Below are 22,766 nucleotides of genomic sequence, written 5' to 3'. Positions count from 1 at the left end.
TGAAGAAATGACAGAAATAATGGAAACAAAAAAATGTAAAAGGTAAAATGTAAACATTGTCAAATTATATTAAGTAACAGTATAGAAGAGTTGATCTCATGTTTAAAAGTGAAGAAAATAGTTTTCTTTGGATTTTTCAAGATCAAATTTTCTACTGAATGAAATATGTAATTTGTGGTTTTATTTCAGGATTTTTGAAGAAAAGGTGAGTCTCACTAGGTTTGGGAAAAATCACAAGTGCAGTGAAGTAATGCTTTTTATAAATTTTCCAGTGCTTTTGTTGTTGTTTTTCGGAATATTACTAGAGAGTTTCTTAAAATACTATACAGCGTTTGGTGCTGTGTGTTGCTTATACTTGATGTTGTTATTTGAAGCTTGTCCTGGTGGGCTCTTTAGTTTCCACAGTAGAATATGTTCTTTCAAAATGTCACTTTTGTCAGACACAGGGTAAACAAACTACTCACAGAACTTAATGAGCTGATTTCCTCCCAAAGCATGTTTGTGGTAAAGTACAAGACAAGGTAGTCTGAGAGCGTTTTTTTAGTTCATATGTTAAAATTTTCTAGACACATGCAATTAGATAAATTGAAATATAATTTTTACTCAAAATATACCACATTTAATATTTTAGCAAACTAGAAATCTATTTAAAATTTGAGCTGTTCTTTGTTATGTGAAAGGATATTCATCATAAAACTAAATTTAAACTTTTCTTGAGGCAATAAAACATATATAAAATATTTAATTGTAATTTGTCAGTTGTGACTGGTGTGTGTGATAGAATAAATATAATCATTAAAATTGACTTGCAAATTCAGTTTCATATTTGGCATACATAATACCTTGTTGTTGTTGGGGAAAGAAAAAAGTTACTTTAATAGAGTGAAGAAATGCATTTGTTTCTATCAGCGATCATTAGTTTAAGTTCTGAGTGGGGAAAAAATGTCATTGGCCACACAGAAAACTTTGTACAATTTCTTTTTGTATCCTAGAGTAGACTGCTTATACTGTGTGTCTTCTACACTTTCAATATATGGTGGTGAAGATATGTCAAACACACATTGTTTTACATTCAGAAGAGAATTTGGGATTCCTCATTCTTTCTTTGTGTTTGAATAAATTCCATTGACACAGATATAACTTTACTTTTCCTTCAACAGCAGTCATTGCAGAATCTTACTCTATTTAACGTGGTGTATAAACATATCCTCTCTGGGACTTTCTAGTGGCATCCTGGGCTTTGTCTTGGGTTCCTTCCTCTTCTTTCCTCACAGTCCATCCCTAGCGGATCTTTTTATAAGCTCTCATGGTTTCAGATGACAACTCTAAACTGATGGAAACTGATGACTAGGTTTGAAAGTCGGTTCCAGTTGGTGCATTTTTTTCCTTTGGTTTTTTTTCCCCCTGAAAAATTTAATGTTCATGGTTCCACATACTTCAGCACATGGCTGCTCTTTGTGGTATGTGAAACCCATTGCCATGGTTCCCTTAGTTTTTACTGGAGATCCCAGAGCAGTGCATGGTTGTGGGGGGGACACCTGGGCTGTTGGTTGTGGTTCAAGAGCTTTCACCAGCTTTTCCCATCCCGGACTGGTTGCCAGCCAAGTGTCTGCAATGAGCCCTGTCCCTGCTAAGTAGCTAGTCTGGCTTCTGGCCCCATGGAAGGGAGGCAGCTCAATGGTGTGAGAAGCAGCATGTTCTTGTGAGTTTAAACATGGGTTTGCAAAGCAAAGGCTTCCTGTATTCTAATCTTTTCTAGTGACTACCTTTGTGCTTTTGGCCAAGTCACTTCATGTCTCTGAGCCTCAGTTTCTACACCTATAATGGAGGATAATAATGGCTACCTACCTTATAAAAACAACGAGGAGTCCTTGTGGCACCTTAGAGACTAACAAATTTATTTGGGCATAAGCTTTTGTGGACTAGAACCAACTTCATCAGATGCATGGAGGGGAGAGGGATAGCTCAGGGGTTTGAGCATTGGCCTGCTAAACCCAGGGTTGTGAGTTCAATCCTTGAGGAGGCCACTTAGGGATCTGGGGCAAAAAATCAGTACTTGGTCCTGCTAGTGAAAGCAGGAGCCTGGACTCAGTGACCTTTGGAGGTGCCTTCCAGTTCTAGGAGATATACCTATTTTATTATATATTTTATGAAGTGAAAAATACAGGAGCAAGTATAAATATTTTTCACTGTGTGCATCTGATGAAGTGAGTTCTAGCCCACAAAAGCTTATGTCCAGATAAATTTGTTAGTCTCTAAGGTGCCACAAGGACTCCTTGTTGTTCTTGCTGATACAGACCATCACGGCTACCACTCTGTAACCTGCTACCTTATAAAGTATCATAAGAGCTATGAATGAGACCTGTAATGGCGTTGTCTGTTTAATTATTGAATGGTTGTAAAATGCTATAAAAGGGTCAAATATTGGAAAGAGAAAATGATACCGTATACTGTTCCTGAGTCTTTAGACTGGCATGTATGGTGCCTCTACTCATTCTCATAGCTCTGGCATGCAGTGACAAATGAGATTAATGACTCTTTTCAGCTTCACTTCTGCTGTTATGTGGGCAACAGTAAAATTGTTCAGAATGTCAGTTTCACCTTGCCGCTCTTTTGGAAAACTCTGTAGGGGGGAACTGCAGCAGGGAGGACCAAAAAAAAAAAAAAAAGAGTGGAAGAGATAAACTAGTAAAGACGCCACTTTATCCCCTCTTTGCAGCTCTAGGGTTGGAGGTAGATAGAAGAACACCACCCACCCTTGCCACCAGCCCGAGGAGGAAGAGAGTGAGGGATACAGATGAAATGAACTGCCTCCTTTCAGTCTGCAGAGAGAAGAGGACGCCTTCATGTCTGTCAGATAGTCTGTTTCTAGAGGCTGATATGAAAGACGAGCCCAAGAACAGCACCAATGCTCTTCCAGCAACTGAAGAGCTGTAGAATTGGGCTCTCATCAGGAGTTTGCCATCACCTGATGTCTCACTACACAGGCTCTTAGCTTACCTCTCCTCCTACCACTCACACACTTATTGCAGGCACGTTGTTGTCTGTGGCCAGGTCTACACTACGAGATTAAATCGTTTTAGATACCAATTTCAGACTACGAGAATAGCGTAGCTGAATCGATATCTAAAATCGATTTACTCACCCGTCTTCACCGCGTGGGATCGATCCGCGCGGCTCGCTGTGTCGAATCCGGAAGTCCGGTCGTCTAGCTGGAGTTCCAGAATCGATCTAAGCACGCTCTGGGATCGAGATATCGCATCCAGACCAGACGCGATATTTCGATCCCCGAGCAATCGATTTTAACGCACCGATCCGGCGCGTAGTCTAGACGTGGCCTGTCTTTGACTAGCAGGTTTTAGTCCTCTGTCTTTTGCCTAGTAGGAGTCTGGTAAACTTTCTTTTTCTTCTTCTTTTTTTTTTTTTTTAACCCAGGTTAGAAATGATATACCCAACCTGATTTTAGTCAAGATAAATCACCCCATTAACTTTTCTTGGATTTGACAGAGATAATTGTAATCAGGGTTGCTATACTTGACCCTTGTAATATGTTGTAGAAAGCTGATGTGTTCTGATATCACATGTAACTTTAGTATCTCAGAACGTTCAACGTAACATATGCATTTGGTTGCTTTTTCCACATTCTAGACTGAACATAAATCTAAGCCTTATTAGGTTATTATAAACTAGACCTAACAGCTGACCAAACTAAAAATTTGACATCAATATTTAAGTCATATATACATATTTTGTTAACTTTTAGGTGTTGTTTTTTTTTAAGGGAGAAAGATAGACTGCTTAAAAAATACACAAAGTCAAAAATGGAGTGTGTTTACAAGTCAGCATTTAATGCAGATGAGAAAGGAATGTTTTGAACCTGGCTCCCAAACCATTGTACCTGGGCTTTTTTAGAAGATTGCATTAGCTCTTACGTCTTTTGAACGGATGGGTCTTCATTATATTTAGCAATCTATTTGGCAGTTGACTAATTTTTCTCAGTAATGAAGTGCCTGCAGGTCATCTAGGACTCTCTTAACTAATGTAAAAATACTTCATACAAATAGTGGGAATTCCAGCTGATATCAGTAATCCCAAATCCCTCCTCCTGTAATGCTTTAATAGTCAAAATAAAACTTTCTAGACCCTCTGGTTTTTTACACATGGGCTAGCAATCTGCCAAGCATTTTGTCAAATAAGTACAGGTGGTATTAGACATATACTCAGTCCAAGTTAATCTCTCTGATTTAGCAAATTATCACTGGCAACTTTAGCAGGTTCCATTTAGACATGCAGGCAGTTCTCATACAGTAGTTTCCAGCAGCAGGATTTTAGTTTCTAGGTCCAGTAACAACTAGTTTAATTTCTTTTTGGCAGAGCTTTGTGAAATTCTATACCTTTTGCAAGAATCATTTTGGCATATTCCCAGAAAGGCTCAAAGTTTAGTATGGGATTTATTTCAGAGAAATCTTTCAAGTGATTACTTAGTTATTTTTAAATAGAACATCATTAAATAGAAAAGTACTACCACCTGGAAAGAAGCTCACTGGAAATAAACCAGAGTTATAGGCAGGACTTGAAATGTGTATCCATAACCTATTAGCAAGTACTGTGCCTCCTAGCCAGGATGAAAAATAACAAAGGTCCACATCCTCTGCAGTTTTACAGATAAAGTGTTTGTGTACGGTGTTTATTTAAATGTCACAATCAGTTCATATTTAGAAGTGTTTCTTTACACATGTAAGAGCTATAAACTTTGTTAAATGAAAGCTTAGTTTTTGAAGAAGTTGATGGAAGTTTCCTGGTAAAACTGCTTCCCAGTTGTGGGCACATGGCTTTTTCAAGCCATAAATGTAGGTATAAAGCAATCGTTGGTAGCACTATCTGATAAAATACAGTAGTGTTGAATTTCAGACTTAAAAACCAAGGGAAGTCATTGTACAGTTTATTGCTTAATCTGTAATTCCTATTACTGTATGTGCTAAAATACTTGAAATGTCAAATTACCATGGCATGCTTTCTTCTCTCTTTGCCTCAGATCGATTAGTACAAATTGAATTTCATGCTACCCTGCCAGAACAGATAGCACGCAATGCAGAAATCACCTAATGATTTGAAACACAGTGGAGAGAGAATATCTTCTCTTCTATTTGAGAGAACTTGAAGGAGAAATATTTTCAAATGAAGGAACTGTGTAAAGATATAAAGTCTTCCAGTGAAAATCCCAATCCTGCCCAGTGAGCCTTCTGCTTAAATCCCACGGTTTGGGACTACATATGGATGGTTCCCTTTTCAGGGTTGATGTCTAAAAGGGGAAAGTGAGGAGGAAGAAGCAACTGTTAGTACAGTATTGGTGGGAAAGAAGCAAGAGTCATCTTCATGTTCCTATGGAGAGGCAAATCTTAGGCATGAGGGAGGAATAATTTAACTAAATGCAGCATATTGTTAAACAGAACTGAGGGAGTATCCAGAACAAAAAGGTTACCCATGGTTTAATTTATTAAATTTGCTATTAAGTGCACATAACTAAAGTCCCACTTAGGAAGTTTTAAGGAGTAATTTGGGTTTGTTCTAAAATGACCAGCACTGAAATAGTTAATAATATTGACTTTTAAATCATCATATGAAGTTTCATTATGTAGATCTCATTAAGATACGTGGTTAAGGTCACAGCACTCTCAGAGTTATTGTTTCAGCCTGTCTGCAGACTCAGGAAAAGCAACGCTGCATCGATTTACATGCTGTGTATGTTTGGAAGGGTTTCCTCACCACTGTAAGAGCTCTTTCTAGTTCCTTACCGCTCCTTCAGTCTGAGTCCCAGCCAGAGGAGGTGGCATGCATCGAGAGGGTAGGCCAGAGGCGTGGAGGAATTGGCATGGAGCCCGGAGTAGCACTGTACACACAAGTTTGAAGCTGCAACCTGTTTGGGGGAGGAATGCAAGGAAGGTGGATAGAGCCTTATTCCAGAGAAGAAAAAGAAATAAGGTTCCTATTGGCATGGAGAGGAGAGAGGGAATGGTAGCCCATAGTTTAAAACTTTTAAGACAAGGATTCACTATTAAAAGGACACTGTCAAAAGGCTTCATTCTGAAATGTGACCAACTATAAAATAGTTATACGTTTATAAGGCCTTCCTGGCTTGTTTCTTTTGGGAAGTATGCGTTCTCATGACTGTACACTATTCCAAGAAATGCAAACCTCAGATGAACACCACAACACTTATAATCCCAGAAAGGAGCATTCTGGGAACCTCTTTAAACACTGGTAAGTATTGAACTACAAAGATAAAGAGAGACTTCTTTTTTTTTCCCCAGCTGTCAAAAAAAAGTTACTTTCATGCATACCTATAGTTTCATGTTGCACAGATTCTGTCCTCCCCTCATTTACTTCCAACCCTCTCCTCACAAATAGTCATCTTCCTTTTCTCACATATTCTCTTGTTGTGGTGTATGAGCAGTGCACAAACCACACAACACTTCTCCAGGCCTGCAGCACGGTTACTATGCTGAGGGAAAGTAGGAGCATGGTGGGGTATCTGCCTAGAGAAGGGGGAGCAAGAGCCACAGGACTCATGGTGACACTAGCAGCAAAAATAAGTCTTTATCAGGAGAGCCTTTCCAGGCTAGAGTTCAGTCGTTGTAATCTAGGTGGACATGTCCAGGGAGGAGGAGAAAAGTGCAAAAAAACCCCATAGGTGTGGATAAACTTGAGAGGCGGTGAGATAGTGTGAGGATAAATGAATGGAAAGAAAACGAAAATGAAGGGGAATAGCTTAAAAAAAAAAAAAAAAGCAGAGTCAAATGCAGAACTGAAATAAACATAGTGAAAGAGGAAAATACAGTGAGGAGGAAGATAAGCAGACGAGGGAAAATAGGCTTAAAGTAGAAAAATCATAAAAACCAGATGGAATTATACAAACTAGCAAATTTTCTCCTTAGAAAAATATTGAAGACAGGAGGGGAAAGAGGATTACAATAAAAAATCTATCTCGGCTTCTTCCTTTAAAGTTATTTCAGCAAAAGCTATCACATTAATATAATTTGTGATTGCATCACTTTACATAATTCTTTATGCACTGGGCCCATTTTGGATGTGTCTCCTACTTCATCACACATTGCCTGTGATGTTGATGGGCGCATATATCCTCACGCGTGCACACACGCTATTACTAAAATGCCTCAGTATGCAGTTTTGTTTGTGCCTCTCTTCAGTGCATTTTCTCCTCTTGCTTGTGTAAGAAACATAGAAATAAAATTAAGTAACACTTCTTAGAAAATATGGGGCACTTAATATATGGGTGTGGCTTCTGCTCTGATCAGTAGGATGTATCACTGCTTTTAGAACAGCATGGAGAGGAATGCCCTCTGACTTCAGAATATATATGTCCAGGCTTGTTACTAGATGGAAGAAAATTGTTCACTCCAGGCCTACACAAAACACAATGCTTTGTGCCTACTTGCTCCTTCTGCTGGCCATGCAGCAAGCAAACAGCATTCCCAAAGCTGTGTTCTCATCTTTGACAATGGTACACGCAATCATAGCAAACCAAAAAGCTGTATTAATGTTATGCTCTTGTAGAAACTCGAGAAAGATAATGCGTACCAAATAGAAAAAAAAAATAATAATTCAAGCTTCTAATTAGTCATTATATAGACTTTTTAAATTACTGAGTATTTATTTACATGTTTATTGATTACCAGTTTTCTTTGACCTTTCAGTTACTTCCTGATAGTGACAATATTATTAATTCCTGGAAAAGTGCTTCAGACTTACAAACACAAAGCAAAGAAACTGACATCTAATACACATCTCATATATTTAAAGCCTGCAAACTGTGTTTTTTAAGTATGACCAGAAGAGGGAGTATATAACATTTCCTATGTAATATCATCTGCCAACATATTGTCAAATTTCTAATCAGTAAAAATGTGATTTTTATATATATAGCTTAAAAATAAGTAAACCTTTATAGCTGATTGAAACTCGCAGTATTAAGAAAACAGAATTAATGCCAAAACTCAATGTGACTTTTTCCATGATTAAGTCGAACAGCATTTACTCAGTAGGATAATTTTCTAAAAGTGGTAAAAGCGTAACCTCTTTAGAAATAATTTAATTTTAAGTAATTGATCAAATATTTATGAAAATACTGACAAAGTCTTAAATATCTAATTGTAATGATTAGTGAACCAAAATGAAAGACACTTGTTGCTCTAGATTATGTGACTAAATTGGGTAATTTAAAACTGATCTTGCAAACCTGTATGTGAGTAGTCCTATTGAAGCCAATAGGATTGCTTGTGCAACATGGGAACATTCACATTTCAGGGTTTACAGTACAGTTTTTATCACGTAATACTGAGATCATCACCTCCCTACCATAATTACACACACCATCATGTCTCTCATATGCAATCTTCAGATATCCTTGTGGCAACTGCGTACATGGAAAATTAATATTAGGAAAATATTTACTCTGTTAATGCAGGTTGGAAAAAGGAGGACTAGAACCAGAAATACATCAAAACTTTTTGCAGATTATACCTCTATCACGATATAACGCTGTTGTTGGGAGCCAAAAAATCTTACTCTTATATCAAACTTGCTTTGATTCATGTTATATCAGGTCACATTATATCGGGGTAGAGGTGTACTTGTTTACAGGTAGACCTGGCCATAACTCAGGATATCTGGTTTGAGAGAAATTTTGATTTTTCTAAAATTTAGTTTTGTTCCATATTGCATTGTAACCAAATGTTTTAGAAACTTCTTGTGATGTAAAAATTTTTTCCCCAGGATTTCCAGAAGTGAAATTTGCTCCTAAGACAGCTGCTGCCAAGTTAAATTGACGTTCTTGTCAGTTTTGGGGCTCCTAAGGTCTGGGGCTTTGGGACTGCTCCACAGTGCATACTGCCTGAGGACGCCAGGGCTTCCAGACTCCAGGGCCAACTGGTTCCCCTGAAGTGAGAGCCACAGACCCTGAAAACCCTTGCCAGGATCTCTAGACTTCCAGTTCTGCGGCAGGGAACCTGGGAGTCTTGAGAGCCCCTGGCTCCCTACTGTGGAGTGAGGAGCAGAGCTGCAGTTAGAGTTGCAGCTCCAAGGACTTCCAGTCTTTCAGCTCCATGACAGGGAGCCTACAAGCCCTGGCATGATGGGCCTGCCCTGGAGCAGCAAACTCTGGAAACCTAGGATCTCCATCCTGGGGCAGCCTGGAATTCCAGGCCTCTCCAGAGCTCACTACGCAGCTGGCAGGGAACCAGGCAGTTTCTAGCTCGCATTCACAAAACACTTCAGGTTTAACGAATTGGCATTTTCTGATGAAACTTGGTTTCATCAGAGAATGTCCAATTGGCTCTACTTACAGGAATAGCCCCAAGTCTCTTTTTAGATAATTGCAAGAAAATTTGTCAGCTCGGCTTCTAAATTTCTACTGTTGCTTTTTCTGTAGTACTATAAAAAGTGTCACAGTAACAACAATGGAGTTTTCCTTAGGTGTCCTTCTCTATAACAGCTAGGTGTGTACTGAACATGTCACTTATAAAACATTAATATGTTTTATTATGATTTCCTTTGGAAAATAATGTGGGCTCTGCACTATGAAACTCCCCAGAAACTATAAATCCTCTCAGGGTTTAGAAAATTTAGAAGACAGAAAATTAAAATAGATAAATGTAATATTAAACTTACCCACACGAGCCTAAGATGCCATCATAGCTGAATATGTGAAATGCCATTGAGTAGTTGGGATAGTAATAATGCCCAAAATATTACATTAGTTCTTTTTGATAGAACTGGAAGGATATATGGTTCCCATCTGGAGGATGCAGGTTATGTGTAGTTTTGACAAACTAATAGTTTTAGGTTCTTTATACCCTAAAATTTATGCAGTGTTTTGGTCCCAAAAGTTCATATGGTGGCTGTGCAGCAGATTGACATATTGAGAATACAGTTCGCTCCATTGCACAATGCTAAAAGAAGTTTGGATGGAAGAAAATGTTGTGTACCTAGTATTGTGGGGCTGCTCAAAGGTAAAGAGCTCATGTAAATTTCCTGCCTGCTGTTGTTCCCTGAATGCGGTTCTGTCTTTCTATTGCCTTCTCCCTCCGGGCCCGCTCCCCTGCAGTGGTGTCATGCAAGCTGCAAGAGTTACTCCAGTGTTTTAATAACTCATTTCTTTGGCGCAGGTTGGGATGGAATAAGGACTGGCTTTGAGAATTTTTTTCGTCAGTTAATAATAAAATCAAACCTTTTGTTTCTGTGGTGTTGGGAGACTTTCTCATTCCACTCCCTGATTGCTGGGAATTGGCATTGGGCAGGACTTCTGCAGAGGCAGTGCAGTTCCCATGTAATTGAGCTTCCTCTTACTACAGGCAAGTGCTGTCAGGAAATATTTGGCTCATAGCTCTGAAATATACAGGGTGGCCTTAAAATGTGAGACTTCTCTTTCAGCTGGATATACTTCATGTGCCTCTACCAGAAAAGAATATTCTCCTGATCTTAGGAGATAGCATTCATGGTCATGTGAATTCCAAAGGGGGCTCCAGTAATTCCCAGGAACCTTGTCTGTCAGTCAGATGAGGCCTTAGTCTGTAATCAACATTGTGCAGCTATTTCAGTGGGTGGGGTAGGTGGTGTACCTCCCTTCAGCAAAGGCTCTTGACTCCTTAGCTGTCACCTCTCTTGGGTGGAGACCTGCATCTCTTTCCCTCTTGAGCGAGGGTTTTTAAGGCTGTACTGTTCCCTATCTATACTGTGATATACCCAGGAAGCCAGGCTGTCTAAACAGGCCAGTGTCTGCTTTGCTTTCTCTCCAATGGCTGTGAGTAGCATACTGTCTGCAGTTATGAGATACTGCACAACCTCTTATAAGCAAGCACATTTATTTTTAAGGCAAAAGCATTACAGAGAAAACACAATAAAGACAATAAAAGAACCTATACACATGCTAAACAGCTTAGCGGAGGTCACCGCAACCCCAACTTTAGGCTCTGCAGGTGTCAGACCTTCAAAACCCACAACTGGGTTTCCCCCATAGTTAAAAGTTCATAACTGCTTCATTTTTAGAACCAGTAACCAACCATGAATAGTTCAGTCTTTCCTTTATACAGTGTCGAAGAGTCCTGTGACACCTTATAGACAGACATATTGGAGCATGAGCTTTTGTATTCACCCTCGAAAGCTCATGCTCCAATATGTCTGTTAGTCTATAAGGTGTCACAGGACTCTTTGCTGCTTTTACAGATCCAGACTAAGACGGCTACCCCTCTGACACTTCATGCAGCGTGGTACTTTGATTTTGGTCTTATGTAACTGGGGATCATCAGACAATGGCTCCTCCTTAGATCTTAGCTTCAAAAGGCAGGCTGGGTTTTTGCATAACCTCCCCCTATATATTCCCAAGAAAAACCACTTAGCACTTTTTGTTCCAAGTGTCCATTCTTGTTTTGTTCATTATAGTCCTTTGACCCCCATGTCTCATATCTCACATCTCCCCCTTCAAGCGGTTACCGGCAATCGTAACCCACAATAATACATAAACCATTCATTTCATACAGTTTTTCCCAAAGACACTTAAATTAATTCAGTAAGGTCTCCCAAAGATATTGCCGGAAACTGCCATTTGTCACATATACGTAATGTTAGCTGCATTGGTGAAGCGGAAGTTATTAAAGTAATACTTTTCATTTCTTCTGTGCCTTTCAACTGCAGAGCATTGAGTACTTCAGAAACATTAATTAAGCTTCACAACACTTCTAGGAAGTAGGTGGTATACCTATAGGTGGCATAGAGTTGGCCAACTCACCTTTTCCCTCCATTGCCAGTCCTGTTTGCCAGCCTATAGCAAATCCCACTGGCCATGATGATCCCTGGCAGCACAGTACACCTCTACCCCAATATAACGTGACCCGCTACAACACGAATTCGGATACAATGCAGTAAAGCAGTGCTTCAGGGGGGCGGGGCTACGTGGTCTGGTGGGTCAAAGCAAGTTTGATATAACGCGGTTTCACCTATAACACGGTAAGATTTTTTTGGCTCCCGAGGACAGTGTTATATCGGGGTAGAGGTGTACATTGACCCACAAATGGCCCAAGATCAGGAGAGTGGCTCTTAGCCACCTTTGTGCAAACCTTTCCGCATATAGTAGTTGCACTGTCTCTTCGTTGACCACAACCCAGCATCTGAACCACAAAGCCATCTATCTTCTTATCAACTTCTAAAAATATTCCTCACTTCTTTGTTGCTCAGGGGAGTGGTATAACCTACGTGTGTCCATAATACGGTAAGCCTCGGTGTCCGCATCACGTTAGTCAGAGTGAACATTACAGCAACTGTCACTCGCTAAATTTTGTGTAGTGTGGACTCTGACTGTTGCTGAGGAGGGAGTGTTTTTTCTAGGCAGCGTGCTTCCCATAATGCCCAGATTCATAGCGATAGTGCAGTGGGGCCAGTTGCTGATCTTTGATAGCAATCACTCTCTCTCTGCAGAGCCACCAGTTTGTATACTGGCAAAAAGCAAGAGGCTTTTTGGCTATTTAGAACGTGCTAGAAACACTGGGAAGGCACTGAGCTTCTTCCTACTTCTGCAACCCAGCCCCGATTGTCCTAGTAGCAATGTTCAGCAATAGCTGAGCTTGAAAACGTTTACTAGAAATCTATTTCTGTAAAATTTGTAATCCTTTCAAATAGTAAAATATAAAATAAAAAAAATCTATAAAACAATTTATAAGTGTTAATGTATGTATGATGTGTGTGTTTAGTAATATATGATTTTTGTATAAATGTACCTGCATATGCAGAGTTGATATTCATGTGACAGACTGCAGAACAATATAACTTGATCGTACACCGGTGAATTTATCTCGCACCTCCTCTCTGCCCCCAATTCATCTTTCTAGGATTTACGCTAATTTTCCAAAGATGGAGCAGCATCCAGCAGCTGCTGGTTTTTTTTTTTTTTAAAAATCAACTTACCAGAGACATTTCCTCCTTTTCTCCCACTCTCTTCAATGCCCCCCACCTGCCCCCCCCCCAATGAACAAAAGCAAACACAAACAATTGTATGAGGCTGAGGAGAGGAAACACTGAATCCTGGGTCAGTGGCAGTTTTTCTAGACATAAAAATGTCATGACTTCCAAAGTCAATTGTTTGGTGTCCCTACAGGGACTAGAAACAGAAGCTTATGCTATTGGACTGAGAGGGTTCAGAGGAAAACATGGAGCACCCACTTCTAGCTCTGGAAAAAGAGATTTCAGACTTTAAAATGTGATATAAGGTCCAGTAGTTTTTTAATGGGTCTTTTTGATCCCTGTGTAGTTGGTCTCATGTGTCACATTTCCCAGGCTAACTGCGCCTCCTCTCACCCCCCCACCAGTCTCTTTGAGTGTACCCCCTCTCAAGTTTTAGATCTGTCTCACCCCTATCTTGAGGTGGAATCACCTAATTGTCCTACTGTCCAAGCAAGTCTGGACTGCAGTCCCCTGTGATCAACTGTGATTACCTCAGGAGGCCTGACTTAAGCTCAGACCCTGCAGTTCTGTTCCTTCTGGGAGCAATGATGGAGGTAACCAGTAATCAAACAGCCTCCTTAAAGCAAAATATTATTATTTACAACAAAAGCATTTCAGAGACAAGCGGTTTTAAACAATTAAACAAACTACCTGCATGTCTAGATAACAGATCTCTTTCATATGGACCTCCCCAGAGACCTCTGGGGTCTGCTGTCCTAGACCATTTCCTTAACTCACAAACCATTTCTCTCTCCTTCAGGGGAGAGTCATTTAAATGCTGCCTACTAGTCCTTTGGATCAGATCCTTTCACCAAGACCAAGTCACTATTTTAACATTTATAGCTCTGTGATCTGTTAGTTCCTAGCATTGGCAGAACAAGGCTTGTGAGGAGGATGTAAGTTCTGCAAAACTTTCATGTATGGTGGGGTGTCCTTATCTGGAGCTATTATCTTCCTCTTGGGGCCAGTTCTCCCTGAATTCTGTCACTATAGGTGTTTCAGAAACATTCCACTACCCCAGTATAAGTTAGATCAATACATTCATACAAGAAATTCTAATAACCCACTATAGTTATGCAGTAACTAACTCTTAGCTTTAGATTATTATATAACAGCTACACAACCATCACACATGGTAAATAAGATATCTGGATTTACAGGGAGCATGATACAAAAAATAGTCCTATTAAATGTGTTTAAAGCTCTCTAACCATTCCTAAAAGTTTTTTTGCATCATGTATGAAATATGCAGAATACATTATATGGTGGTATAATGGTTTCATTCGCATTTCTTTGCGGTGATTTGCATTATATAATGTTGCCACTGACAAGCAGTGTGGTCATCCTAAAACTCATGCCAATAGAAACCTTTCTACCATGCTATTTGGTATTCCGTGTGTGCATAATAATATTAATGCATTGACATACATCCTCCTTTTTGTATTGCTATATACACACAGTGAAGAGATGGGGGCATGTTTTTCTTCACGCTCTGCTGATGCAAGGGAAGCCATTTTTCTCCCATTACTGTAATTCCAGTGTAGTTTAAGTTGAGGTTACTCTGTTGGGTGATCTTACAATAACAAAGACCAGGGAACTCGCTTTCTCTGCAGAGGCACATCACACTGTTTCTTCCTCTCCCTGCTCCTATCTGTTTGCTCCATTCTTGTAAGCAGGCTGACACTTAAAAAAGATTCTTGTCATTTTCTGTATTTTGCCTGTTTCCTAGCATGGAGCAGACAAACAAGAGTGTGTTGGGGAGGGCTGAGGCCAACATGATGTGGATGCGCACAAACTAAACCACAGCTCATAGGGCTAATTTTAGACTTCTTAACCTAGAAATGGTCCTGTTAACTGGCAGATTAAATTGTTTATCTCAAATATATATTTTTTTATGTTTTTGAGAATTTTGAACAATATTTTTAGAACCCAAATCTTAAAAACCTATTAAGACCTTTATTATAATAAGGAAATTAAACTCAACACCTTTTTCAATTTTATTATCATACAGACAGTATTTTTTGTTTGTTTGCTGTAGCAGAAAAGCCCTTTAAAAAGTCATTTAAGTTGTGGGACATACATTGGGCAGTGTAAAGGCAAAGTTTTGTGACAAAATAAATAGAAATTTACTAAAGACAGAGTTTAAAGTTGCTTGGAAGCTTCCATATCATGCTCCACATGTCAGCCAGCTATGAAGGAGTTACGGAAAATGTGTGAAAAAAGCTCAAATACTGTGGTAGTGAATATGTGTGTTGCTCGCACAACGTAAAGAAGCATAAAATCACAGCACTTTGCCTCCAAGCAATTGTATGGCCATTCCATTATCCTTTTCCAAACTTCTCCCCATGAAAAATTACCCCACCATGCTTCCTAATTCCCCTCCCTGCCGCTGTTTTGCCATCATTCGCCTCCCCAACCTCCAGTCAGCAGCAGGAGGATTTTATAAATGCCACTGCCTTAGAATGAAACTGACTGTGATTGCATGATCCTAGTCCGTGGCCTGCTGTGCAAATAAAGCACTTCTGTGATTGTCACCTCGCTGCTCCTAAAAGGGAATAGACAGAAATGAAGAAAAATAAATGTGAGATGGCAAGGCGACAAAGAAAACAATGTTGGTATCCCCCACAATAGTTGAATTCTGTGTACCACTAAAGATAAGTAGGAGGACTACCAGAATGTAATTGTTAGTGGTGCAATGCAGTAAATACAAAACAAACAAAAAAAACTTATATGCTGCTGGTATCTAATTTTAACAGTGGATTATAGATGGAGTGAAGTAGATTTTCACATTGAAAATCCAGGCAAATGTCCTTGTCATATCGAGTTTTTTCATGTGGTTAATGGTCAGATAGCATTTACCACTCTTTCTTGAAGTTCCTGGGAAAGGGAAATACTGATTGCTATCTGGTGTTTTAAACATGCAAGACCTGAAGTGAGCTTCAGCAATGCCTTGATTTATTTGTTTCTAATCTGTTTGATTAGAATAGTAGTCCCCAGGCTCTGTGCTTTCCTGAAAAGGAAGTTGCTGAATGCTGTTCCTTGCTTCTGCTAGCCATTCCTGGTGGTAAAACAAGTAAACTTACAACACAAAGACACTTGTACAAGCCAGATGTCTTTCCTCTGGGCACCTTTGTGTTTCAAAGACGGAAGCAGTTGTTTACTTTTTAAAAATTTCAAGGCAATTTGATATCTGTGAAAAGAAATCTTGGCTTTGATAATAGTTTAAAATAAAACAAAAGCACAACCAAACGAAACCACCCACAAACCACTTCTCCTGTATTCTTTTCTATCAGGTAGTTTACTGAACTTTTTAATGACTACTCAGGAAATAGGGTTGAAGGTAGCTATTTAGCACTAGCTGGGTAATTTCAGTAATATTTGGAGAGGTGAATAATAAACAAATACATGACTTCAGGTGTTAACCACACTTCTGGCTGGCAAACTGTCAGACATACCAGTTTTTTCTTTCTGCTGTGATGTAGATGGGATGCTTGAATATTGATTTTAAAACATTAAATGGGGTAGGCAGAGTTAACAGCAAAGTACTTAATATTAATCAGTTCTATGTTAGTCTAAAGTCATAGTCATATAATCACTATTTCACCTGTTAGTACCCATACAATAATTATGCGGAAGGCATTCATATTTTTCTTTTAGAGCTTTGGCATAAAAATAGCATATAAAAGGTTTGTGTAATGTGTGCTACAATCTGAAAATATTAAAAACTGCAGTGTACTGTGGTAAAAGGAACTGATTTCAAGATTTTTGACATGCAGAATGCAAAGTAATTTTAGAGATTCATTCTGTATTTGAGTATTATAAACATGATAGCTGTAAACTGGGGTATTAATATTCTTGGTAATGTTAGATGGTTTTAAGTATTGTAATATACAATCTGCATACCTCTGTTAATATACCTGCTGTGCTAAGGTTACTTTAAAGAAACTGTCAGAAAATTGGGATAGCATGTCAATGTGATAAATTGTTTAAGTGCCGCCTTCTCAAACTCTGACAAGTTGCTGTGAAAATAGAGGGATTAATTTACATCAGCAAGGACTCCTGGTATCACCCTATTAAATAAAATTAGACTCCACCTCCTGTTTTACTATTTATCTGCCAGGACCTTTGTGATTCAAGTGCACTTTACTGTAGTAGCAAATGTTACATAAACCCAAACATGGAGCTTGTTTGGAGTTTGTGGGCAGACCCGATTTATGATGCAGGGCTTTAGTAGCAAGGGTGCAATGAAGCACACTCAAATTATGTGAATGGGAGTTAACAAGAAGGCTTTCCAGAACAGCCTTTCTCTTTGCACAGGGCTGAAAGCTCTGGGTAACTCTTCTTGTGCAGTTTTCAGAGGCAGGAGTTGGCAAAGAGCCCAGATCTGCATGGAGTTTGCAGAAGGTTGGTATAGTTCTGTACTAACACTACATGGAACTAAAAGACGTAAACTTTGTGCGTTTTCTAAGTTTGTTTATACTTTACCAGGGGTGGAGTTAAACACTAGTGAAGTTGTGTAGAAGGCCTTTGCAGAGTTAGTTGATCAAAGTGGATAATCTCAAAATGAGGGATTAACTGCTGCAAACGGCCCACATAAGCCATTCTGAAATGTCATTTGAGAGATTTGGCCAAAGTTCAAAAGCAGATGGGAGTTGAGTTTGCTATTAACTCAAAATGCTGAGGTTTGCACTAAACCATCTAAGTATCTTGAAACAGTAGTTCTTTTAAAACTGTACTCTAAAGTAATATGATTGTTTACCTAGTCAATGTCTAAAATTGGAGTTAACATTTTAAAAAGTTTTAACTGGGGGTGGGGTTGGGGGGGAAGAAGTACTGTATTTTATTTGCGGTAACTGTGGTTTCATGACACAGGAAGAGCTGAGAACAGAGCATAATCTGTTAAATTAAAACTGTTTCCCTGCAGAAATGTGAAATCCAAAACAGATTATCTAAAGAAACTCTTTTAACGAGGACAGGAATAGCAGTTAAACATTTAAAAAGGTAGATTATAATCCTGTACAATTCAGTATCATTTTGTCAATTTATGAATTAAGGAGATAAACTAGTAAGAACATGTTTATTTTAACTGTCTTCCTAGTAGCACCCGGCAGTGTAATTTAAAAGTCAGAGATTTAATGCATTCCCTGTTATAAAGCCAGGTCTTTTGTTTAGGGTGGGCAGCATGATCGTTTTCCCTTTGATGGTACTCAGTGGGCTGAAATATAAGAATAAATTATTAGTCTAAATGTATTGAATACTACAGTTATATTTTTTTATTTCTAGATGTGCATTAATTTTTAGTTCTAGGTTGTCGTATCCCAGCTGGCTGCTGGGCTCTTTTAAAATAAAATTTAAAATGGCTGAGTGAGACTTTGTGTGTACTAAAACTTTGGTTGTATCATCTTGGGCAGAACGTAGTAAACATACTCTGCAGATTCCTAGCAGATTTTTGTATATTTACTTCTCCAAGTGAGCTGTTGCAGAATTAATGGAATACCCGTGACTGCTCTTTTCTAGTGCGTAATAAAATGTTTGTGCTACAAAGGCATAAAACCAGTGTAAAATAGCATTGAGGTTCTGATCTTAAAACAACAAAAACAAATAATGATATCACTTCTGCCCTGGGAGCTGCAGCATGAATATTATGTTCCAAGACACAGAACTTTAAGTAGAGATAAGGTTCTCATACTTATGAGTATTTTAAGTCAAAGAGCCTTGAAAAAATATTGTAATTTACTGTCTCTCCTGCCTCCCCACAAGGAAATGTGACAATTCTTAAAGCTTGCCATTTACTAAAAGAAAAACTGGAAAGCATGAAGATGGAGAGTTACCCCAATAAGTCTGAACTCTGGCCCTGTATCCCTGATACTTTTTTATTTTCCTGATATAGTCACTATGAGAAGCACATTGATATTGCAGCTTGTAGTGTCTTTTAACTTAAAGTTTCTTAGCATTTTGCAGTTGCCATCCTGTATCAGCCCAGTAGTCCGTCTAGGCTGGTATTCCATCTCTAATGGTGTTCAGTGCCGTATGCTTCTGAGGAAAGTTCAGGAATGCTGTCATATATAATAGTGGAATTACCTCTCCGTAAGGGAAGTTCCTTTCTAAAGCCCAACATTAATGATTATCTTATGCCTTGAAGCATAAAGGTTTTATATATTTTGTATAACATTTAATATAACTTATTCTAATTATTCAGGTAAATGTTTATCCTTCCTTGAATCTCAGAGAGCTTTTGGTCTCACTGATATCTTGTGACAATGAGTTCCACAGCTGGAGTATATGGTATAAACAATTATTATTTATTTGTATTGCCATAGCACCTTGGAGTCCTAGTCAAAAACCAGGACCTCATTGCGCTAGGTGCTGGACAAACAGAACAAAAAGACAGTCCCTGCCCCAAAGAGCTAATAATCTACATATAAGATACCAGTCAAGAGATAGAGATAGATGGGGATGGGAGTCTTCTCCCAAGAAGCAACAGTTTGGGGAGCCTGAAGCCTGAGAGTGTGTGCCTTTGCTGGGCCACCAAGGGGAAATACAGGTGCAGTTGCCCTGTTTTGTGACAGTCCCCATGGTCTTTGTTTTCTAAGATTGTAAAAAGATGGATATGATTTACCTACTTTACTCAATTATTTATACATTTCTATCATATTTCCTCTGATTCATCTCCCCTCACAACTCAACAGTCTGTGTTTTTCATTCTCCTTTCATATGGAAATCTTTTCATTGCAATAACATCTTTGTCACCTGTCTATCAGGAACTCGAGCAGCTGGACCATTTTAAAATTCCTTATGCATTGGTTCAGCTGCAAATTTTGAGAAATTTGCAACCGCAACATGATTTTCCTGGCTGGGTACACAGACCCAACCAGTCAGTGTATGAGGATTCAGATTTTGGTAACTATAGGCAACGCAAGCTACTGTAGATAGTAAAAGGGTGAAGGGGCACAGAAAGCAAAATGGATGCAGGGTAGGTCTTTTAGTATGTGACAAGATATCCTTTCTTCAAGGAAAGATGAGTTTGGATCATAGCCTGTAATCATTAGGTGGCACAAGTAGCGGGTAAGTGGTGTTTTCGTTAGTTCAGTGAATATGATACACCCGTATTCTACTACCGGCATATAGTAAGATCGTGTAACTCATTGTCAGAGTTGAAGAGTAACACTGTGCTGGTGCAATGTAACCATTTTTTTGTTGCTGTTGTAGTTGCTGGGTGGAGGATGAGCAAAGCGAGTCAGAAATAAGGTTGTTCAGATTACCTTAGGTCTGTATTTCCATCTTTTGTAAAACCTTCCATGAGAATGTCTGCAGTGGCATTCTTTGATTTTTTCTATGGCTTTTTTGTTTCCTTGTTTGATTTGGAAACCTGTAATATCCCGTTCAGGTCATTTGGCTTGAGTGCGGGTGTGAGAATTCCCCAGTAACTTCCCAAACTTTTTTTCTTTTTTATGACCCCAGTGGTACTTTAATGTACATTGTTGGTTAGGTGGAGGTTGTCTTTGTTTGCCAGTGTTTGTATATATTATCCCTGTCTTCTGAACTGAGCTATGATTTGGTAAAAATCACACCAGTTAATTTTTGTATAGTCAAAAGTATACTTTATACGGTGCCTGCTATTGTAATCAAACCATACGGATATTGTAATGTCCTCAACAGGCAACACAGAGATTTGTGTTCATATACTCTACTGTGGATGTTGTAATCTCTGCAATCTGAGACCAGGCAGATGCTCTATCTTTTCATAATAACCTGTGGCTTGACAGATTTACAAGACATCTATTAACATCAAGCTCCAGAGGTAATTTCCTGGTGAGAAATCCATCCCATGCTGACCCCTTGTCAAGCTGCTGGGTTTGTGTTGGGATTCCTTCCTGGATGCTATCCCTGCGTGGTGCTCAGTGGCTCCATCTTTTGCATCAATCTCTTTCTGGTAGGGATATGGTAAATGTGAAGGTCCTGTGCTGCCAGACAGTGCCCCTCTCTGTTTCTCCATTTTGTGTTAATGATTCTGCCCTATGAATAATTCAAGACCGTGCTGCTGCCACCCTGACTTTCCCACATGGTTCTTGGCATTTTTAGTGCAACCCATAAGGTTCTGAATAGCTGGAAAGCACCTGACCAGAGTGTTGCTCTTTTCATTTTTTTACTTCTCAGGGGAGCTGTAAAAAAGCCAGAAGATGTCTTCTGTAGACTTGGGAAAACAGCACTGCCATCAGTTCTTATTCTGAAAGTTATTTTTAACCCTGAGGGTTTAAAAAAATAAAAGGGGAAAAAATCTTAAATTCTATAAAAAAAATTATTACTGAACTGCCCTGGCAGCATATTTATCTGAGATTTAAACAGATTAGTCATCTATATGGAAAAATTGAAAACTAGCATTAGGTATGCATAGAGTATGAGAGAAAGGGAAAGATAGAAGGGGTAGCAAGTGAGGGTTCCTTAGTTTAACAGGTCTTTAATGTTATGTTTCTGCTACATTCTTAGTAACTTTTACAGGCCATTCACCGTTTTTCTTTCCTCTTAAGTAATCTTTCTTTGTAATCTGTTGTGGGTTTTTTTGTTGTCTTTTGTACTGCCAGTTTTAATAGTGATGTAACCATGGCTGCTGAGTTGGTGCACCTGAAATATAAAAAGATCCCAGGATATTGTAGCATCGTGCTGGCTCCGCTGTAGTTAGGTTTAGTCGTACATGTTCCCAGTTAGGGCAGGGAGTGGGTTTTCTGGTTGTGTGTTTCGTTTTGTTTGTTTTAAAATAGATTTTAGGGCAGAAATATAAAAATTGTCATCCCAGTTCTTGATGCTGGGAATAATTGTTTTCTTACCTTTTGGTTTAAAAGAAAAAAGGTAGTTTTCCCCACATATACACAACATGGGGGCATTTAATTCATGTATTTACCAAAGAGAGTAGAAATGAGCAGATTAACATGTTCTTATGTCGAATTTAATGTATATCCAGAAAATAAATATAAATGAGATTCTAACCTGAAGGTATTGATCACGTGTTGTTTTTGCTATGAAGCTTATTCAGAATGCAATAAGTCACATACATATAGACACATGGCTCTGTGTATCATTCCCATTTTGAAATCCCACCACATTCATTTCACTGATTTTCTTTTTTTTTTTTTTAAATCTTACTTGTGTTTAATGCCGATAGCTATAGGCCAGCGTACTGAACCAGACTTCCTTCGTATGTTCCCAGTTCAATATAATCAGAAACTGCTGGTTATTGTGTTTTGTCACAAGATTATAACCAGGTCAACAGACATAAAAAGAGCTGTTATAATTCTATGCCTCAAAGAATTCACTTCATGTTACTCCAGAGTCCCTAGTTTCTGTCAGGATTTAAAATCCGTTGGAAAAAACAAGTTTACTTAAGCAATTGCTAGTGAAGTTCTTTGGAGCAGGGACTGTCTTTTCACTGAGCGTGTGTGTGCAGGGCCTAGCACAAAGGGGCCTGATCCCTGATTGGGGCCTCTGGGTGCTGTTGCAATAGCAATGAATAGACAGCAAAGTTGGAGGAGATGAGCGCAGAGTTGAGAACCAAGAGATTCTGAGTTGTATGTTATCCTTGCTCTGCCACTGACTTGCTGTATGTCCTTAGGCAAGTTGCATTAGCACCTCTTGACATATGCAAATTGGAAGAATGATACTCACCTAGCTCACAGGGGTGTTATGAAGTTAATGTTGGCACCGTTTTTTTAAATATGTAAATGCTGGGTATTATTAATTATTGTTCTTTTTACTATAGC

General features: G+C 38.9%; 1 protein-coding gene across 4 annotated transcripts in view; it reads left to right on the top strand.

Annotated features, from left to right (window-relative positions):
• The window catches only part of ATXN7 (ataxin 7), a 142,900-nt gene that overhangs the window by 91,599 nt on the left and 28,535 nt on the right, over nt 1-22,766 (top strand). The window contains exon 1 of one of the 4 annotated variants that reach the window (XM_032801047.2): nt 17,174-17,415. The exons of the other annotated variants lie outside the window; for them this stretch is intronic. Within the exon in view, the coding sequence (XP_032656938.1) occupies nt 17,280-17,415 (136 nt within the window). The 5' untranslated portion in view covers nt 17,174-17,279. Of the gene's footprint in view, nt 1-17,173; nt 17,416-22,766 lie in introns of those variants that run through there. 4 annotated transcript variants of the gene reach the window in all.

The sequence above is a fragment of the Chelonoidis abingdonii genome, chromosome 17 (genome assembly GCF_003597395.2).
Source record: "Chelonoidis abingdonii isolate Lonesome George chromosome 17, CheloAbing_2.0, whole genome shotgun sequence".
NCBI lineage: Eukaryota > Metazoa > Chordata > Testudines > Testudinidae > Chelonoidis > Chelonoidis abingdonii.
This window is presented reverse-complemented; position numbering and strand designations above follow the sequence as displayed.